This window comes from Mobula birostris, chromosome 22 (assembly GCF_030028105.1).
Source record: "Mobula birostris isolate sMobBir1 chromosome 22, sMobBir1.hap1, whole genome shotgun sequence".
In the NCBI taxonomy this organism is placed as follows: Eukaryota; Metazoa; Chordata; class Chondrichthyes; order Myliobatiformes; family Myliobatidae; genus Mobula; species Mobula birostris.
Genome location: NC_092391.1, coordinates 26,534,489 through 26,547,805, shown reverse-complemented (window position 1 = coordinate 26,547,805; position 13,317 = coordinate 26,534,489). Strand labels below are relative to the sequence as shown.

The 13,317-nt window shown below is 41.5% G+C and overlaps 1 protein-coding gene across 5 annotated transcripts in view; it reads left to right on the top strand.

Annotated features, from left to right (window-relative positions):
• The window catches only part of snapc4 (small nuclear RNA activating complex, polypeptide 4), a 59,788-nt gene that overhangs the window by 1,690 nt on the left and 44,781 nt on the right, over nucleotides 1-13,317 (top strand). For 4 of the 5 annotated variants that reach the window (XR_011882836.1, XM_072240417.1, XM_072240416.1 and 1 more), the window contains exons 3-9: nucleotides 2,070-2,249; nucleotides 6,849-6,971; nucleotides 7,373-7,451; nucleotides 8,320-8,401; nucleotides 9,593-9,697; nucleotides 11,154-11,226; nucleotides 11,733-11,897. Coding sequence is in view for 4 of the 5 variants with exons in the window: in XM_072240417.1 (XP_072096518.1) it covers nucleotides 2,070-2,249; nucleotides 6,849-6,971; nucleotides 7,373-7,451; nucleotides 8,320-8,401; nucleotides 9,593-9,697; nucleotides 11,154-11,226; nucleotides 11,733-11,897 (807 nt within the window). In the remaining variant the exon portion in view is untranslated. Of the gene's footprint in view, nucleotides 1-2,069; nucleotides 2,250-6,848; nucleotides 6,972-7,372; nucleotides 7,452-8,319; nucleotides 8,402-9,592; nucleotides 9,736-11,153; nucleotides 11,227-11,732; nucleotides 11,898-13,317 lie in introns of those variants that run through there. The other variant, XM_072240418.1, reaches the window with a different exon arrangement.

The following is a 13,317-nucleotide window of genomic DNA, read 5'->3' as shown; positions in this document are numbered from 1 at the left end:
AGATAAAATAGATAGATATACTTTATTAATCCCGTGGGAAATTTGATTTCGTTACAGCCGCACCAACCAAGAATAGAGCGTAAATATAGCAATACAAAAACCCCCAACAATCAAACACCAAAATGCAAGCTATGCCAGATGGAAAATAAGCCCAGGACCAGTCTATTGGCTCAGGGTTTCTGACCCTCCACGGGAGGAGCTGCACGTTCGATGGCCACAGGCAGGAACGACCTCCTGTGCCGCCCAGGGTTGTATCACGGTGGAATGTGGCCGAAGTCCAACAGTAAAAAGTTCAATATCCAGTCTACAAACACGTTCCTCGATCGTAATATACCCAGGATTGCACCATCCATTGTTAGCCAGATCAGTAAGCACCCCACTCCTTCACGCCGCTTACCGCTCTCAGTGCACTTCCAGTCAGGCGGAACGGTATTACCCACCGAACCCCTCTTCTCTAAAAGTCTCTGTTGTCTCGACCCGGTCCTCTTTCCTCGGCTTTGTGATCCCCCTCTGTGTGTTTTCCTCCGGATTTCAGCAGGGGTGTCTGCCGCTCTGTTCGCTAAGCCGACCAGAATTTGCTGGTCCGTGGAATACACAATGTGACCTTGCTTCTGTCCCGCGTGTCAGGATGTAACCATTTCCAGCGCTAAAGAAAACCCAAATAAAACTCTCTCTACCGGCATATTAGAGAGGGTGCAGCTTCGACGTGTTACCGTGAGAAAAAAATACAAAAAAATAACGTAAATTAAAAAGTAAGAAGAAGAAAGTAAAAGAATAGATCGGAACGGCTGTACCAGGCTGCATGCACGACCGGCGCATGCACACTAGTCACCGAGTCACTCTTCATTAATACTCTTATCAGTCACGATGTTCCGTCCATCATCTTCGCTTTATTCAGCCTACCTACACTGATGTAGATCAGTTGGACCGTTGAGCCTGCTCTGTCATTCAGTAAGGTTATGGCTGATCCAATCTTGACCTCAGAGTCACTTTCCTGTCTTCTCGATGTGCATCTTCACTCCTTTCAAATTTTATATACCTTTGTCTCCTCCTTGACTGTATTCAATGACATCTTCATAGTTTCCTGGGTTAAAAAATTCCAAAGGGCACAATCCCCCACTCCATCTTTATGATCCCTTGTTCTGAAACTATATGCCCTAGTTCTGGACAACCCCACTCAGGATAAAGTTATCTTAACTTCCACTATGTCAATCCCCGTCAATTTTCTATGTTTTAATAATCAGTCTTATTCTTCCAAACTCTAATGAGCACTGACCCAGTCTGCTGAATCTCCGTTCAGATGTGAAACGTTTCAGGAATCAACCTAGTAGGCCTTCACTACATCGCCTCCAAAGCAACTATAATGTTCCTTGCATACACAATCCAAAACTACGTGTTTTTGTCTTCTAAATAATTCATTCCACTATCTGCAATGGACAAGCTAGGAGTTTGATGGGAGTTTGACTATTCTGGGATATAGTATCCAATCCTCACCCTACACCTCTATTCATTCCTCTCCAAGATCCATGCCTGTGACTTCTTATCTACAAAGTTCATTCCGACATCTTCCTATAGGTTCCTCAACAGCATCTGTCAAGCTTTAGCTTCTGTTGACCAAACAAGGGTAGCAAAGTGCATGTTACATGTGCCAAGTGACCTACATCCTGACCTGGAGCTATTTTTCCATCCCTCACATGTCAAAAGCTCCAAATACTGTAACTACTCACATGCAACATGAGAACACCCTTATTGTATGGTTAGAAATTCAATAATGTATCTGACACCCTGTTCATGAATACTTGTAGATATGCAAAAAATGTTGGCCTGGTCAGCTAAACTACAATCATAAGCCTATTATGAGGAAAATAGCCACAATATTCTACTGGGAGGAAATGGTGCCAACTAAGCTATGGATACCTCCTATCCTAATGCCAATCTCCCTTTTTCAAATGTATTTATTAAGCTATCTATTGTTCCTATCGGCTAGATCTACAGATATGCCACTGTTGTTCTGGGGTATGCAGATGATGAGAGATGGTGGTGGAAGAAGTAACTGTTGTTGTATTCAGGTGGAGGCCTCTCTCAGGGAAGCTTCACCTCAGGTCCCTGACAGTATTTCGGATGATGAGGGAGATGACCTTCCTGAAGACCCCGAAACCTGCCTGCAGATGAACTTGGTGTACCAGGAGGTGATTGTGGAGAAGCTGCAGGACTTGGAGTTGCTGCTCAAGCACAACAAGGAACAACAGGTGACTCTTTGGGGCTGAGGTGGATTGAGAAAGTTGGGCATTGTGCTGTACTGTAAAATGGAAGATTTTCTGCACTGCGCCAACTTCTTCCCATTGGATGTGTAGGTGACTGCCTAGCTATTCTGGTACAATGGAGGATTCGGCTCTAAAAGACTGTTCTAGGGTTGCAGGGTTTTGTCATCTAAATCACCTCCTCTTCTTGTTCTTCTGCTACTCTCTCAGTGCTTTAAGAGGGAAGTGGGAGGACTGTAGGCAATGATTGAAGTTCTATATTTCATGGTCACCATGTGTTAGCCTATATTAAATCTGCCTGAATATAAGTTTAAACATAACACGTTTGCAATCCTAACCTGGTTTATGCTTTTGTTTTTGCTGGAGTGTTTACAGTTAGCGGCTACTGGGACATTGATAATTCTTTACCCTCACTTCCTATTCCAGGGTATAGATAGATGCTTTATTGATCCCAAAGGAAATTTGTGTCACAGTAGCATTACAAGTGCACAGATATGCAAGTATTAGAAGAGAAGTAAAAGATAAAAATAAGTTGCCTTAAAAAAAAAATAAGGATTACAAGATTTGCAAGTCAAAGATTGCAAGATCACTTCCCTGGCTATAGGTTGACTCATTATAGAGCCTGTTGGCCGAGGGTAAGTATGGCCTCTTATATTTGAGACAATGTGCAGGTCACCTCACTCAGCTCAGACCCAGCGTTAAGTATGGTGTTTCATCAACTGTATGCTTGTGGTTTCTGAGGAATTTCAAAATAAAAATGGAAAAAAAACTATAGATATTCAGCTGTATGGAGAGAGAACTTTCAGGTCAATGTACCAACATTAACCCTTCTTCATATGTCAGCAGTTCATCCTGGGAGTCAACCCTGTGAGCCCTTTCCACACTGCCCTCATGAAAATACGTAATTTCTTAAATATGGTACAAGCTGCAGAAAGAGGGAATGGTTGAAAAAACAGGGAATGGACAAGATTGACTGGATGCTGTCTAAGAGAAGGAAGCAAATGCTTTTTAATCAAAACTGATGTGTCTGGAGTAAATAGAAGATGAATGGACTGCATGAAAGTGAATGGACAAAGAAACTTGCCAGAACCGTGATGCGGAAAACAGCAGTTGCTAGAAATCTGAAACAAGAGAATGCTGTAACTACTCAACAGCTCAGGTAGCATAGAGAGCAGGAGTTCCCAACCTGGGCTCCACAGATCCCTTGCTTAATGGTATTGGTCCATGGCAGAAGAAGTTGGAAACTCTTGATATAGGGGGAAAACTGACAGAGATAGATGACCTTGTTTTAGAATTAGCCAGAAAAGACTAGTTATCTGAACTTTTTTTTTTTAAAAAGAAAGGTAGATGCAGGAAAACTATTAACAGCAAATGCAGGAAGTATTCAGCTGGTCAACAGCATGTTAGGAAAAGGGAATAGAATTACGTTTCAGCTTTCTGCAGATGCTGCCCAACATGCTGAGTGTTTCCAGTATTCTGAATGCAGTATGCAGTTATCTGAAATTGAACTAAATACTCAGTCCCAAGGACTGCATGTGAACGGACAGGAGATGAGGTGTTCTTTCTGGACCTTTCATTGAGGTTCATTCGAATGTAGCAGGCATTGGAAACAATTTCATCAGTATCATGTTGCAGCTATTATAAATGTCAATCTCAAAATCCCTGTTCTGGGTACTACTTATGTTCTATCACCCCTTATTACTCTGCTAATTAGTTCCCATTGACAAAGTAGGAACCCAGGGGGTTAATGATAAAAGCCTGAAGTAGATTAATTCCCATGAGCCTGTTACACAATCCATTTCGATCGTGGTTGAACTGGATTGTAACTCCACTCAACCTGACATTAATGGGAGGGAAATGCTGGAATCTATTATTAAGGGAGCAGTAGTGTATTTAGAAAATAATAAAATTGGGCGGCATGAACAGAAGGGAAATCATGTTTGACAGATGCTTTTTTTTGTTGTAAATAAGAGACAAGATAATGATAAGCTAGTTGATTTAGGACATTGGGACTGTTTTTTTGGGTTGGGAGACAAGCAGATGCTGCATGGTCAGTGACCGTCTCCAGAAGTAAATGTAATGTGTCCAGGTTTGTTGACGATGCAAAGCACCTGGCAGTGTGGGCTGTGAGGGGCAGGAAGAGACATTTTGGGGGATAAAAGTGGGATAAGTGAATAGGTAAAGACATAGCAGATTGGTAGCACTTTGGTAGAAAAATAATAAAGACAGCTTTTTTTCAACGGTGAGATACTGAAGGGTGTTGGTGTTGAGAGGGATTTGTATATTTTTGCACATGAATTACTGATAATTAACATGGTTCAGGAAGACATACTTTTGTCTATTGCAAGAGTTTAATTTGGTGACATCTTGCTCTAATTATGTGGAGTCCAAATAGACTACACTTGGATGGGAGGTTTGTAGCAGGAGGCGATGTTAAGTGTTCTGGATATGTACTGTCCTGAATTTAGGATGAACAGCAATCTTATTTAAACAACTGAAGTTCTAGTGCGGCTTGTTGGGGTTGAGCCGATGGGTATCTAGAACCAGGAGTCAGCAATTTGGGACTGATGACAGAAACCCTTCATCCAGGGGACAGTGAATCTTCAGAAATCACTATGGAAAAGGTCTGTACAGATTAATTTGCTGAGCGTACAGCTCCTCAGGTTATGAGCAGCTGACTTGAATACAGGCTACTTATACAGTTGAACATCTTGGTGGCAGGCTGCACTTAAGGGGGATGGCTGTCCTGCTGGATTTCCTGTCACCCGGGAACACATTTTGCAGCTGTGTTCTTGCAAACTGTCTGGGTTCCGAACAGGAACCATTTAACTTTAGTTACCAAGAATATTGAGTAATCTGGGGTTAATACAGGAAAGTCGTGCAAGGGTAGGTTAGCAGTGAACTTCCTGAACAGCCCAGTGAACACAAAAGAGGGAATGGCCCTTCTCGCTTCTATTCTTATCTAGTTGTCTTTGATTAGTGAGCCTCCATACCTGAAGGAAGTCTGTTCATCTTGATTTTCAAATTTTCAGTTGAAACCACCCTCCATCAACAGCTTTCTGGTGGATGTTTTCCAGGAGTCCATTAGTCCTTGTACTTAAGTGCTGCATGATGTTCCTGATTCAGCCTAACTGTAATATAAGAAAGACTCATATTTCTCGTATCTGCTGGGTGATTTTTTTTTTTCTTCTGTCCCACATGAAGATTCCTGGTTCTAGATCAGGGTCCCCAACCTTTTTTGCACCACAGTCCAGTTTAATATTGACAATATTCTTGCGGACTGGCCGACCGGTGGGGGGGTGGGGGGGGGTGGTGGTGGTGTTCAAGTAGGGTTAAACTCACCTCAGCATGTCTTTTACAGTTAGGGTTGCCAACTTTCTCACTCCCAAATAAGGGACAAAAGTAGCAGTCAAATCCCGAGACACTTTACCCCAGGAAAGACTACCATGACCATGAAGCCTTGCACGGGCACCTGTGTGCGCATGCGCGTACGTACCGATTTTTCCCCCAAAAAATCGGTTTTGCCATCATCTTCCCAACTATACATACATTATTTCTACTTTATATAGGCTGTGTATTTATCATATTATTCCTGCTTTTACTATATGTTAGTGTTATTTATTTTTGTTTTTATGCTATTTGGTATGATTTGTTAGGTTATTTTTTGGGTCTGGGAACGCTCAAAAAATTTTTCCCATATAAATTAATGTTAATTGCTTCGCTTCACGCCATTTCGGCACGAAAGGTTTCATAGGAACGCTCTACCTTAGCGGGGGAAATACGAGACAAGGGCGGTCCCGTATGGGACAAACCAGTTTAGCCCAATATATGGGATGTCCCGGCTAATACGGGACAGTTGGCAACCCTATGTTCAAGTTCAACAGTGCGTGACAGGGAATGAGGAAAAGTGCAGCTGACTCGTATCGTTTCCTCACAGCCCGGTGGTTGGGGACCACTGCTCTAGATGCCCAAGCCATATTCTTCAAACATGAAGAATACATCTATCCTTTTGAACCCCACATGAATGTAGTATGTTTTAATCAGATCAATGTCGGATGTATTACAGCACTTTGTGGTCAAGGAGGTACTTTTGACATGCACCACTGTTGTAGCTAATTTCTGCACAGCAAGCTTGTTAACAGTAGTTTACATTTTGTCAGTGTTTTTTAGATGAAGGCTGGGAGATGAATGTTAATAAGTCTTTTGAGGTATCTTTCAGTCTGTGTTTCTGGAGTTTCAGCTAGATTTTTTGTGCTCAAGTCGAAAGAATAGAGTAAACCAGTAGCTTAATGTGGGTTAATGCACTACCCACAATCACTTCTTAGATTATGGGCCCTTTTGGACTAACCTGGTAAACAAAATCTGATGTTTCAAATGCTTTAGCTCTGCCTTTTAATCTTGTGTGTGTGGGGAATATTATCTCATCGATGGAACTTGTCATCAGTAATTTCGTCCTTGCAAAGTTCTGATACGTCTGCAGTAGATCCTCAAATACTTAAGTAAACCTCCTTTGGAGCATGTGGGAATGTACCCAGTCTATATCCTTCCTCTGTCAGTGAACAAGCAATCCTCTTTAATCTCCTACAGGCTGAAATTATGTGTGACCTGGCAGGACAAGATGTTGAGAAGTCAAAAACAGAAAAGGGTCAGTCCTCCATGTTCCTGGGGCACTTCTTGAAACCATACTTCAGGGATAAAGTGACTGGTCTGGTGAGTATTTTTGAATAATTAAAAATTGTTTCTGGTGTTTATTTGCTTATTGAACAGCAGCAGGTCTAGGTGTTTTCCCCCATCTAGAGGAAGATGACTCAGTTTCTCCTCAAATCCCGATTGGTTTACTGGGTGTTCTTCAAGAGAAGGGATCCTGCAGCCATTTATCTGGCTTGGCCTGCATGCAACTCTGGTGTCATGCTACGCAGCTGTCTGCCATTTGGTTCACCCTGCTTGTTTATTGATGAACTGCTGTTGGAGCTGCAAGCAATGAACTATATTTAGTGTTGCTTATACTTGTATCATTTGAAAAAGCTTTGGTGCTTGACAGTACCAGTTACAATATATGGTTAAAACTCTTTATAATTAAATGTCTGTTCTGTCTCTGTACTTGTGACCAGGGTCCTCCAGCAAACCACGACACAAAGGAGAAGGCTAGGCAAGGCATAAAATCTTTTGAGGAATTTCTTATAACTAGCTGTAAGTATTCTTAACTTCTTGAACACTGGCCTGTTCCATGATCAATTTTCATTGTTAAACCTTTGGTGTCAATAAAGTGTGGAACTTCAAATCCGAGCTTTTCCTCTGCTCCTGAATTTGCCTCCTTTAGCAATGTTGTGATCCCGTGACCTATTGTCTCCAAATTCAATTTGTATACTGTTTCGGCAAGTTTTCTGTTTTGTATATTTATATTAAAATACTCCCTGCAAATTGTGGGAATGGCATACTAATTGAGGTATTAAACATTAATGGCACTTTTTAGGCGATTTGTTATTTGCTTTCTCCTGAGCTGCTGTTTAGCTTCAGCCAAGAAACTCCCCAGTGGTATTCTCCCTTATTTTGTTACTATAAAATGCCAGGTTTGTGCTGGAGTTTGAGTTTAATTACCCGGCCAGATATTTACTTCCTTCTGCTTGTTCACTTGTTCCACTGCTAAATGTGGCAGTCCATATAATCTGTGTAAAATGATGGTAGGTTTTAATGTATAATCAAACAAACAAAATGGTGTTAAATTTATTCTCAGGTTGTGATGTTACTGGCTGGGTCAGCATTCAGTTCTTAGTGAGTGCTAATAGGGTTCTGCTTAATGCAACAGAGTGGACTGGTGGGGTTGCACTGTGCTCAAGCCTCAGCTGAACTACATGCGGGCTGGTGCTGGGCCGGGGCTTAGCACCTGTTTGGAAAGGACTGCCAATGAGTGGGATATCCATTTTAATTATTGCCTAATGCCTCCCAGTGAGTGCTGCGGATGGGCGTTGCTGATGGAGCTCCCGGCATTTCTGTGGTTCATAGGATGTGGTCATAAGTTACAAAAGACACTCATCTTCTGACCTCTGTCCTTTCACAGGGAAGCAGAGAGAGAAGGACAAACTAACAATCGCAGTTGCAAATGATTCGATCCAGCGACTACTGCAGCCTAAACTCTTGAGGTAAAAGTCGTTTTCTAATATGTCATTGGCCCAGCCTTGATCTGTTAGCTAATGTATGGGTGAAACTTGAAATCCAATTTGTCCTTCAATGATCAGTTCCAGTTCAGTCTTCTGTGAGCTATCTCCCATGGCCAACTCCATGTCAAACCATAATCTCTATTTATCTTCCTGGACATTAGCTTGCACTGGTTTCTGAACCATCATCGTCTCCTCATTATTCTGCAAATCATTTTCCATGTTTTTGATTCCCCTTCATGGTCCTTCTATAACTGCACCTCAACCCCCTTACAGCTTTGTTAACCGTAGCATCTTTACATTCTTTTGATTTAGGCCACTTGTGCAGGCCTAATTTTCATTATTCCGCTATGACAATTTTGTCAAGGGTCATCTGGACCTTAATGTTTGGAATTTCCTCCTTAACTCTTTCTCCCTTTTTAAAATGATTTTAAAGTTTGCTGCCTTGACTAATGTGGCTGTCCTTCAGATATTTTGATTAAACTGAGAGTAGCAATGGACACAGTTTAAAAGAGAGTCTCTCACCTTAAAGAACCTTGGTAACTTAGTTGTAAAGAGACGAGTCTGTTTAGTTTAGAGCAGCACAGATTAGCCGGTTTCTACAAGTCAGCTATCAAATGAAAGGTGAGTGATCAATTAATATTTAATAACCTCTGTAATAATCTGCAGTGTTTTTCTCAGTAAACATGGGACAGAGAAATATTCCAGATTTCCCCTATTTTTTTTTAGCCTAGATATTTTACTCTAGCTTGAAGTAACATTGATGGAAAGGTATGTCAACGGTATTCTTGGTATCTTGTACACGAGTCAGCAGGTTGTTTCATTCTCATCATTTTCATATGTTTCAGGGCATAGCACTTTTTAACCTTGTTTAATGTCTCCTCTCCACACAAACACTACTAAATGCTGATTATTTTGGGTTATGGTCTTGGCGACATCCCAAATCTTTATCCAGGTTCAGTAGATCAATGGAACATTTCAGTGTAGGGCATATCACTGTTTTGAGCCAGATTCCTTTTTAGTGGGTCACTGATTAGTTAAGACCTGAAACATTGCTTTATTTTTCCCTTCTTCACCTTGGAGCAATGGAGATCTGAACTGCGTGCCCTTGTTGCTTGCCTCTGCACAAGTCAAGACGTAAACTAAGAACTTTCTAATTTTACCTTGTGTTTGTAGGCTTGAGAACCTGAACAAAAAGCTGGATCTATCCTGCAGTGAAAACCAGACAAATGTCTTGATGAAGCAGATTGCTGAAACTGAGCGAGAAATGGAAGAAATCAAGTGAGATAACCTTCCTCCCAACAGGCATTTTTAGAAGAGTATCTAATTGAGCATTATTCATCTTCACGTCAACTGATGTGCATTGTAACTGTCTTTTTAGCAGGACATTGCTCATGAAGAAGAATTCTTTTCTGATTCATTGTCATAATACTTGTGTGCTTGTGAGCGAAAGTGAATGATATGCACATAAACATTTATTCTCTAGCTGCAATAAGCCATAGGTCTGTTGACATCATCTGAAGAAGGTGTGGCCAAGTTGTTGGCTACATTTTCTTCTGTTCGTTAATTTCCTGAACTTTCCTCGTGTTTTCCGTTTTTAATTCCAGACTTGTACTCTTTAGATTATCACCGTTTACAAAGTTGACTCCACACTGAAACAAGTAAAGAAAGCTTGTTTCTTGTCCTCAGCAGCACTCCTTTTGATGGATAGCTAACGTTGTTGGTTCTGGGTGCAATTTTATCCAGAACTCCCGAGAGAACTCTGTTTTCTACTAGTGTTGTGGGGTCGGTAATACTGGCCTGAGCTACTACAGCCCTCAGCCTGTCTATTGGAGTGCTAAGTTACTGCATGTTTCCACGTCTCATCCTGAACACCTTGATTGTGTGTTGAACTTATTTTAAGGACATTTTAAATGCATTTTTAAAACAGATGATCATCTTTATTTTAATTGTTATAACTGTGTCCCCTTCATACTGAGCACCTATGCCACACTTAAATTCCTCAGCAGGGGGCGCTACAAGGAGCAAGCCAAGCTATCGTGGCCTTAGTTTGCACTCTAGGACAAATGTTGCAATTTTTGCATGGCGAGAAATGGTGCAATATTTTACAGGCCTGGGGTTTGAGAACTTTGTTTTTGGTTTGGAGTATGAAGATATTGAGGAATGTAGAGCAAGGTTGATCAAATGGCAGAGAGAGATATGTTGTAATGGTTGAGGAACTGGCTTGAGAATCTAATCATATTTACATGGGCATTATGAGGAGCAAATTAATCAAAACCTTGAGGTGAATGCGGGTATAGCATTTTTTTAAAGTACTACTGCTGGGGTTTATGGTTACATGCTGGTATAAAGATCAAAGTATTCTTGGGGATGCTTTAAACTTGTAGGAAACCATCAAGCAGGGAAAATATCCTGTTTGCCACAAACTTTTCCTGTATCCTACCACTGGTATATGTTTCTGAAACAGTAGATGCTCTGCTGAAATTAAAGTGCTTATAATCTTTATTTCATTGGGTTTACTGTTCTAGATTGTCTTCTGATATCTATGGAGTGAACTAACGAGTTGCCGTTTTGTTCTGTCTTTGTTCTAAAGTTTTCTAAATGAAAGGCATTAATTTTCAACATTTGATATTGCAGTTGTGATGTTTGATTATAATGTTTACTTCTGGCTGAGAGTGAGTATTAGCAACTCTAGCCATGGTTTATAAAAGAGTGTTACTCCTTAACTTTCTTATAGCCAGATGACGCAACGGCAGTTGTTGGGAAATAGGTTTGATGACCACGATTGGATAAAGATTTCCAACATTGATGTAAGTATGTCAACGTTGGAGGTACTGTGTATTTAAGGTTAATCAGTTTGGTTCCCCTCTCTCCCCACCCCCGCCCCCGCCCGCCCCATTCATCCTTTTACCTTCTGCCCATTCTACTCTCTGCATCTGTCTATCTCCTTAGATATCTATTGATCAGTGTTTGTTTGAATACATTTTCAAAGCCTTCTTCCCCCCCCCCCCCCTTCCTCCTTGTTACCTTTTGGTCAAATGCCATTCAGCAATTTTTTTTGTATTCTTTCATTTTGGACGTTGATTACTTGCTCCACATTCTGATCCAGCCAGCTGTACCTAATGGTGATCAGGATAAGTGAAGTCCTGACTGTTTTCTTTGGCCATGGTTGCTCTGATGGTGTGGTAAACTAATTCAGGCAGCTTCTAGACAACAAACGGAAGTGTTGTCTCCAATACCCCAAGTGGGAGAAGTTTACAAGCCTTATAAAGGCTTAAAACTGTGCTGGACTATTAAATCTGTTTTATGTTTGTAGTTTGATGGAAGTCGCAAGGCAGAAGATATTAAGAACGTCTGGCAGAACTCTGAACACCCAAGCATCAACAAAGAACAGTGGAGCGGTGAAGAGACGCAACAGCTAATTGAAATCGCAGAGGGATGTGGCTGTGTGGACTGGGAGTGGATTGCCAGTGAGCTGAAGGTACTGATATTGCACAGTGCACTGTTGAGTTCCAATCAAGGCAAACTGGCTTTTCTCTGCTTGTAAGCTTACTGAGCAATTCAATAGCAACATTCCCTTAAAACTGAATTTTATGTATCTCTAGTAGGTCTAATCAGCAACTGGCAAGAATATATACTAGTGCAGAAGTGAGGCATTCAGCCCTTCAAACCTGTTGTTTTATCTCATTCAGTCCAAGGCCAGTTAGATCTTGCTTCTATCCACCTTCCATAGTCTTGTAACCTTTCATGCATTTGGCTCTAACACAGAAATAACACTGTCAATTCCTTAATAATATTCGGTCATATTATCCCAAGATAAGATTCTAATTGAGGCACCCATTCTGTCTAATGGAAATGACTGACAGATCCATGAGTGTTTTGGCTCTGCTTTGCTTGTTCATATGTGACTATGAAATGTTAATTGTGACTAACGATCTCATGAAGCTGTGTCATAAAGGGGAAAAAATCGTACTTCCATAATGCCTTCTCACGATATTTCAAAAGATCCAAGTAGTACTTAAAGTACAAGAGATTATTTTTGAAGTGTTGTAGCATTATATGTAAACAGCTATTTTACACACAGCAAATCCTGCAATGAGAAATCTGGGATATCCATTTACTTTGAACAATTTCTCATAATGTTGAAGTTGTGTTTTTGATGCAGGTTGACATTCACTAATCCGACTACCTGTAGTCCGGTTCCTTCGATAATCTGCACTGATTTCAAATTTTCCGAGCCACTGTACCAATCTGCTGCGCATTGTTTTGGTTGCGCTAGATCTGTTCACGTGTTGGCGTGCTCTTGTAAGCATAGACAGGCGATTCCTGCTTTTTCTGCATTTATGCATGAGGCGCGGCTGCCCATCTCACCCGCCAGCGGCGGGGGAGCTGGCGTGCGCTGGGTCGGTCTGCCTTCTCGTCTGCCTGCCAGCAGTTGCACACTGCCCTCCGGCATTGCCCGGCCGGCGCTCTGTTCTCTTCTGCCTACAACCTCAGATCAGACGTGACCCGCTGAATTTAAGCACATTACTAAGCGGAGGAAAAGAAACTAACAAGGATTCCCTCAGTAACTGCGAGTGCAATGTAGTCTTTGGGGTAACTGCAAGTCTGTGTCTTTGCTATCGTTTAGCTCACGCTTGAGTGCTGGCAGTGGGTGCACTTTATTTTTTGCCGGTGGGGAGGGGGGATTATTGCTCGCTGCCGCTTATACGCGGGAGGGAGGGGAGCGGTGGGGGGAGCTTAGAAGTTCTAACATTTAACTGTCGTTCATTCTTTGGGGCACTCCATTTTCGTAGATGGTTGCAAAGAAAAAGCATTTCAAGATACATATTGTATACATTTCTCCGACATTCAATGAACCTTTGAATCCTTTGATATTTTAAAGGTATGATGAGGTGGTT